The sequence below is a fragment of the Myotis brandtii genome, unplaced genomic scaffold, assembly GCF_000412655.1.
Source record: "Myotis brandtii unplaced genomic scaffold, ASM41265v1 scaffold163, whole genome shotgun sequence".
Taxonomy (NCBI): domain Eukaryota; kingdom Metazoa; phylum Chordata; class Mammalia; order Chiroptera; family Vespertilionidae; genus Myotis; species Myotis brandtii.
Window position 1 is genome coordinate 1,128,613 of NW_005355962.1, and position 8,245 is coordinate 1,136,857.

The 8,245-nt window shown below is 38.7% G+C and overlaps 1 protein-coding gene across 1 annotated transcript in view; it reads left to right on the forward strand.

Annotated features, from left to right (window-relative positions):
• SLC39A8 (solute carrier family 39 (zinc transporter), member 8) overlaps positions 1 to 3,610 on the forward strand; it is a 75,229-nt gene extending 71,619 nt beyond the window's left edge. Inside the window, exon 8 of the mRNA XM_005862302.2 lies at positions 2,107 to 3,610. Within this exon, the coding sequence (XP_005862364.1) occupies positions 2,107 to 2,256 (150 nt within the window). The 3' untranslated portion in view covers positions 2,257 to 3,610. The remainder of the gene's footprint in view (positions 1 to 2,106) is intronic.
• The last annotated feature ends 4,635 nt before the right edge of the window (positions 3,611 to 8,245 follow it).

The window sequence follows — 8,245 nt, forward strand, 5'->3', positions numbered from 1 at the left end:
TTTGAATAGTAATTTGAAAGGGATTCTCATTGATTCCTTTTTTAAAATATATTTTTATTGATCTCAGAGAGGAAGAGAGAGGGAGAGGGAGATAGAAACATCAATGATGAGAGAATCATTGATTGGCTGCCTCTTGCACACCCCACACCCGGGATCGAGCCTGCAACCCGGGCATGTGCCCTGACCGGGAAGGGAATCGAACTGTGACTCCTGGTTCCTAAGTTGATGTGTAACCAGTGAGCCATGTTGACAGGGTGATTCTTTAAGTTATGATCTTATTGCTAGAAGAGGAAATGAATTATTTTTGCTGAAGCAGAGATATTTTCCCAAGGTTTTGTCTTGGGGTGGATGAACCTTGTATTCTATTAGTGTATGTCCCTTAGGGTTTTTTCCTTCTCTGTTGTGAGGATCTCACATTGGAAGAGGACTAACTTGTTTTGTAAATAGAATTTTGTTATTTCAAAGTTCTAAACAGCGAGAACCTTTTGGGTGAAACTGAAACTGGTAAATTAAAGGTAGACAATATGTACTTGGGTAAGTCTATACTTATATCTATATTTATACCTATGGCTGTGTCTTGTGTATTTATTTATTTGTGTGTGTGTGTGTGTGTGTGTGTGTGTGTGTGTAAGAGAGAGAACATAAATAGTCCTGTGCATTTTCATATGCATCATGTACAGCTTTTTAGAAAATGAAGAGGTGCTAAGTGTATGCAAATCAAGGCTTATTTCCTTTGCATTTGGAACTGAATGTTTTAAATTACAGACATAATTTAATAATTTATATTCCTTCATCTGCATTCTTAGCTCCAAATGATCATTGCTGAGCCTTGTTGGTTGTGCTGTTCAGCCCCTTATAAGAGCAAGGATTCCATCCTTTAGAGCCATCACTGCATTTACAGTTTTCTTCACAGAATTAGTGTTTCCTATTCTATTGATGCTAGGTCATCACTTCTCCTTTCTCTGATATAAGAACAGACTCTATTAGAGTGGTTAATTTGCAGAAATAATACTGATAAATGATGCTGTACATACTTACAGCAGTTTCATTCTTTTCAGAATGGTTTCACTCATTTTATCTTCATACCGATTTTCTTAAATCAGGCACATGACTGACTGAGGGGACCTCTTGGATGCTGGTACAATGCACCACTGCACACACAGCAAGCATTTCGGAATATGTTTTTTGGAGTGGCATTTGCTGATCTCCACATGGAGCCTTTTCAGTAGAAGTTACCCGCTGAGAAAGAGTAGATCTTAAGTACAGAACTTGGGGATTTAATTGCTTTCACTGTAATGAGACTGTTATAGTCTTCAATCCTAGAGCAGTGCATAATTTATTTAAAAACCTTGTAATTTTGTGAGGGGCAGAGCAAGCAAAAATACACAAATTGAAAAGAACAGGGATTAAATGTATAGTGATTACTAAAAAATGATTTATTCAGCCACCAGGCCTGGAAATTGATAAGCCACTGGGCATGCTGGTGTGGACAAGCGGCACCGTCCCCTCACTCATGGGGCTTCCTGTTTACAAAGAGGAGAAGCTAAAGTTCAACAAAGAAAAAAAACCACACACATGACTAAGTAATTACACATAAAAAATATGTGAAATAAAAAATAAAGCAATATATCTGAGAGATGAAAGTAAAGGAACCTAATGTAAGTTAGAAGGGGCTAAGAGAAGCCTTTCTAAGAAAGTATGATTTAAGTTGAAACCTGAAGGATTTAGCTCATTGGAAAACTGGAGGTGGAAAAGTTCAGTAAAAATTTTAGCAGGTGTGAAGATTTGAGGGAGGAAAGAGGCTCCATGTGTTTGAGGCCCTGAAAGAATGCTGTGATGGGGTAGAGAGAGAGAGAGAGAGAGAGGAGAGAGGGGAGAGAGAGTGAGAATAAAATGAGGTAAATCCCATTTCACTGGTTAACTAATTAACTCACTGAGGAACACTATTTTAGTACTTTTATTTTTTTTTTGATATTTAATAGAGCTAGATATTCCTAAAACATCAAAACATCTGAAATAAATGGTTATTTCAGAAGTCTATAAATGACTAGTTTATGTTTTACCACAAGATGGCGACAGTCATCTAACAATATGTCTCTCTTCTAGTTTCCAGAGATGAACGACATGCTGAGAGAAAAGGTAACTGGCAGAAAGACCGACTTCACCTTCTTCATGATTCAGAACGCTGGAATGTTAACGGGGTTCACAGCCATCCTGCTCATTACTCTCTATGCAGGAGAAATTGAATTGGGGTAGCAGGAGATGAAAGATGGTGTTGTAATGAAGGCATTTAATAAATAAAAACATCTCCAGAGGGATTTTAAGCTGATCCTCTTTAGTTAAAAGATAATTTTTTTTTCAACTGTAGGTCAAGAAAACTAGCTATTGCTTTCAGATCTGGGAAATAGGCTATTTGTTATTAAAAATGTTTCAAAAGATTATAGTTCGAGTCTGAAAAGCCTTGAATGCAAGATCTTTGGGAAATACTTTTTCATGTATCATACATATTAGAAAATCATCACAAAGCAAGAAACATGCAGTGTATAGTCACTTAGACACCAAAAACCCAGAGGAGAATGCAAGCTAGGTGGTAGGAGCTTTTAAACCTCTGGGTAGGATCAAGAATTCAAGAGGTTTCATAGTGGTGTTCTTTTAAATTGATTTGTTCTAGTACTTTCACGAGCAAGTACATAAAAATGTGGAAGGCTATCAAAACGTATACAACACAGATACAAATGATTCCCAGGCCTTCCTGAACCCAGGAATGAAGTATTGCTCACAGCTTTTGTTGTGTCATACTTTAGTGAGGCATTCATAGGATTGTTTTGAAAACCATACAATATAAATTATGAAATCAATAAAGCTTTGCTAGCCTTAGTAAATTTAGACCGTATCTGATACTTATCTCTAAGTGTAAACTCTACCAGATTTCACAAAAAGTAGGAATTGCTTTGTATGACTTAGGTTGTGGTTGCACCAAACAAAAAGAGTCTGCAAAGCTGGTAACTGATGGCTCAGTTTTCATGTATAATGTCCTTGCTTTATGTTGGTTTTCAGAAAAAAAACTGAATGTAATTTTAAGTAATTTTCTTTTAAAGATGAACACAATTATTTAGCAAAGGATATTTTAAATAAATGCAAAACAACAGCTGGACTGCTGTACATTGAGGACTGATTATCTGGAAAACATACGTTCCTTATGGGATCGAGATCATTCAGAAAAGACTTTTTTTGTGTTCATTCTACATTTTTCCTGTATGGTATATGTTGGAAAAAAATTCTGCACATCATGGTTATTTTTCTACCTTTTATAAAAGATAGAGCCTGTTTTCTCATTTAGTAGGCATAGAAAGTTGGTATGAAATTGACATCCTGACCCCAATTCACACTCCCAAGTCACTTAAGGAAAGATGATCTAACGGTGAAGAAAATGATTTATAAAAGCCAATAATGACCTCAGGAATTGCATTTTCCCACAGAGTATAAAATGGTGTCTCATAGCAATAATGCAGGTCTGATGGGTGTTTAACATGTATGTGAATATACATTTCACTTTATGACTGACAATTAAAAATATTGTTTGACCAAATAGTAAACACCTTTGAAACCATGTATTGTGTCATTCATTATGAATTTTAATATGTATCTTTTTTGAGTGACTTTCATATACTGGGTATTATGGGTGAGATAGGTAAATAGGAAGTTGGTGACGTGTTTCTTTCAAGGACATTCAGCAAATAAAAATGATAAAGATTAGTAACTCTTCATTCAAAGCAGTAGGCATAGAATCTATTTTTATCATGTCATCTGTTTACAAAATTTTAAGAAATAATCTTACCTTTTCAAAGCACAGATTGTATGTCTGGGTTAAGAAACTATTTACAACATGATATTAAAACAATAGATCATTGTATATATGGACTGTCTGGGTGCTTCATGTTATCTTCTCCATGTGTTGACCTTCTGGCCATTTTCCTCAAGTATGAGTTGAACACAGGCAATACAGCATGAAGGGACAAAAAGCAAAAAGAAAATTGCTACTTATTGAAGACTATGTGTGTTGTCTCCAATAGGTAGGAAATGGATAGCCATGATTAAATTTATATTATCCAAGATACCTATTTGACAAAGTATAACCCTATCAGTCAACATATGTACTGAAGCATTCAGTTGAACATTCTCTAATCTTTAGACTTTAATGATGCTATGACAAACTAACAATGATTCCAGTGCATGATATATTGGGTTACATACTTTTAGTTTTGTATTGTTAATTTTTTAAAAATGCCCAGAAATCGCTGGCATTTTTTTGAGTATTGTATCATATCCTGTCTTAGTCTGTTCAGGCTGCTACAAAAATACCAGACTGAGTAGCTTATAAACAACAGATATTCATTTCTCACAGCTGTGAAGGGTGGAAGTTCAAGATCAAGGCACCAGCACATTTGGTGTCTGGTGAGAGCCTGTTTTCCGATTCATAGATGGTGCCTTTTCAATGTATCCTCATGTGGTGGAAGGGGCAAGGGATCTCTCTAGAACCTTTTTGTAAGAGCACCAATCCTACTCATGAGGGCGCCACCTAATGACCTAAGCACTTCCCGAAGCCTCCACCTAATACCATCGTCTTTGGGGTTAGAGTTCAACATATGGGCCAGGGGGAGGACACACATTCATAACAAAGAAGACCCCTTATTACCTGCAGAATTGGAGATTCACACCAGGCTATTCTCATGCTCACAGGTTTGTAGATTGGAGGTCACTGATCTAGCCTGGGCTATTGCTGGGTGGCTTGGCTCAGCTTCAGGCTGGGCTGCTGTAAAAAGAGGTGCAAAGTCATGTGGCAAAGGGCATAGGTGCATAATTCTAGTACAGGGGGAGAGTGAGAACAAAAGGATTCAATCTACCTTAACTGGTTTCTATAGGCTATTCAGTATTTCACTTTACCTGTAGAAAATATATAATATCAATAATAACTCCTTAGAAGTTTCCAGAACCATTTCCTTATTCTAATGCGAATATTTATTCAAATTCCCTTTTATTAGAACATTATTTCCTTTCTTTTGCCAGTGTAAGTTATGTGTGGATAGTTAACATAGGTATTTTAACAGGACTAATTACTGATGGCCTGAGCCAGCAGAACGTTACCTGCCCCGTCTCTCCTCCATCCTCTGATTGGAATTGTCTTCCTTTGGGCCTTTCTTTGATGTTTATCAGTCGGCTACCATAATTTCCAGGTGCTTTGTTTGGTTAAGCTCCATTACAGTGCAAGAGATTCTTAACCCAATAATACACAAATTCCCTGACACTGATGTTGCTATAGCTACTGTTTCACTGACACGCTGCCTTGCCCCAGCTGTGGGTGGCAAATGTGTTAGATCACATTTCCCTTAGCTTCCTTCCTGTGCTGAGTATACACAAAGCATCCTCTCATGGTCATATAACTTTCTATACTGGAGGTCCCCAACTTCTCCATGTCTCATAATCAGTGATGTTACTAGTAACATTTCAGGGAAGCTAAGGCAACATGATAAACCAAAAACTCCAAATACCTGCTCTATTCATTCTAAGATAGGCATTTCTCCCAGATTTTAACATTTCCAAGCGACATGTTACAATCACTAGCAACCAGGTGGCATTGTTGAGGTTGTTATAGTTGTGTGAAAATGAAGAGAATCTGTTGGAATCTGGGAAGGCCAAGAAAATGCCAGGATCACTGTGTTTGGGATTTGATGGTGTGTAATAGCAGGCACTTAAACATGTCAGGTTCACTTTCCTTCCTATAGAGGAAGTATGGCAGAAACAGTGCAGGGCTGGAGGCACTGGGAACCCGGGCTTCTTTGATCTGTCATCTAGGGCTTCTGGCTTCAAGATTACTTCATGTTCTAAGATGTTTGCTGGAGGGATCCAGCTGTAGAGTCCAAATTCTAAGTAGTTCAGGAGGGTTATGTAGAAAAACAAAAAATTCACACCAAGTTCTTCACTCCTCTTAAAGGAGCATTCTCAGAAATAATATATAATATTTCTAGCTCTATTCACCAACCAGAATTAGTCACATGGTCATACCAGTTTGAAAAAGAAGCTGGGAAATGTTGCTTTTATTTGGATACACTGCACCAATAAAATCAGGGTTCTGCTACTGAGAAGAAGCAAAGATTGGACATTGTGTAGACAAGTGGCCACCCCAGGTACAGACAGGTTTGTGTCTGGTTTACTTGGGGGAATTATTGTTTCAGATGGTTCTGACACGGCCAGTTCAGGAAACTGCTTCTTCTTTTAGGAATTCTCATGACTTCTTTCAGAGTAATTCCATGTCACCTTAACCATTTTAATTATACTGACCCACATAACCAATCTTACCAACAGTATTGTTCATACAAGTTGTACTCATCTTTGTACTTTCTATCTCAGCCTGTTGTGAGTACTACATGTATTTTTATACATCCTGTGGTTTCCAAAGGATGGTCTAAATTCTAAGAAAACAAATAAAAAAAAACCACTAAAAAACCCCAAACCTCCTTTTTAATGCACTTTGATCTTTCTGTTTAAAATTCTTCACATGCAAAGCTATAAAACTATCAGCAAACATTGGCAAAAAGAAATTTTAAAAATTATTTATTTACTAGAGGCCCAGTGCATGAAATTTGTGCACTGCAGGGGGGGGTCCCTCAGCCCAGCCTGCGCCCTCTTGCAGTCTGAGAGGCCTCGGGGGATGTCCAATTGACAGCTTAGGCCCGCTCCCTAAGCCTTCAGTCAGACATCCTTCGCACTGCCACGGAGGCAGTAGAGGCTCCTGCCAATCCTGCTGCGCTCACCAGCCGTGAGCCCAGCTTCTGGCTGAGCAGCGCTCCCCCTGTGGGAGTGTACTGACCACCAGGGGGCAGACGCTCAATGCAGGAGCTGCCCCCTGGTGGTCAGTGCATGTCTGGCCCGTCTTGCTCAGTAACCGATCAGCCAGACCCCAGCAGCAAGCTAACCTACTGGTTGGAATGTCTGCCCCCTGGTGGTTAGTGTACATCATAGTGAGTGGTTGAGCAGCCTTAACATTCATTAGCATATTAACCTTTGGTTGAACAGATGACCAGACACTTAGCATATTAGGACACTTACCATTTTATTATAAAGAATACTCCCCCTGATATGTCATTACAGCTATTTAGCATAAGCAAAGTTGGATCAGAAATGTTATTTGTTATCTGGTTTTTGCATGTAATTAAAATGGTGACTACTGGTGACATAAAAATCTCAACATCCTCTAGTTTGGATGTACACAGCAAGATTGCCAAAGAATGATTTCAATGGGTAGGGCTTGCATGTTTTAAACATTATTGTTGAACATAATAGTTGAATTCCTATTTAAGTGATTGTGCATGTTACCCCACAACTGTATGGAGCAGTCTGTGGTAAAACCCCAGTAAAGTAACATGTGGATAATTTATGATCATGCTTGTGGGCACCAAAGAGATGTCTGACCAAGGGTTATGGGAAAGAAAAATAAAGACGTAAAATTATAAATTGTAGGGGAGTCTCTCAAGGAGAATTGAAGTCAGAAATGCTTCCCTCCCTCAAAAAGCTGAGCAAGTTCAGAAAACCTGTCTCATTTTGATTTTGTGGTGCACACCAGTGGGCCTGCAGAGCGCTCAGCAGGGGCCTCACTAGAGTTAGGATGGACACAGTGGAATGGTGGCTGACTCTCTTCCAGAAAAGTCTAGAGAGGCTGAGGGGATGCTGGCAGGTAGCTTTGGAAGGCGAATGAGGAGTGTTGTTGCTGCTTTGGGCTTGACCTTCAGTCCTAGATTTCTTGGGACAAAGGCTACATGAATATTCTTTTGGCCTAGTGTGAGCCACTTGGGGGCTGGAACAATTTAAAATCACATGTGAGAGGGATACATCTTGAGGACAGAGAAGGTCAGCACCAAGAGGGCTTCTGGGAAACCAAGGACTGAGTCAGGAGGGAGATCCGTGGAACTAGAATACGCCACTGGGGAGGAACCCCTCTGAGGAATCCTGCAGGTATCGGTAAGAGAAAGGATTAGCTTTTTAAAAATTAACTTATTTTCCAATTATAGTTGACATACACTATTATATTAGTTTCAGGGTCGGTAAGAGAAAGGATTAGCTTTTTTAAAATTAACTTATTTTCCAATTATAGTTGACATACAATATTATATTAGTTTCAGGTGTATAACATAGAGTGATTAGACATTTATATACCCTGTGAAGAGAAAGGGTTTGCTTTAAGTACCTG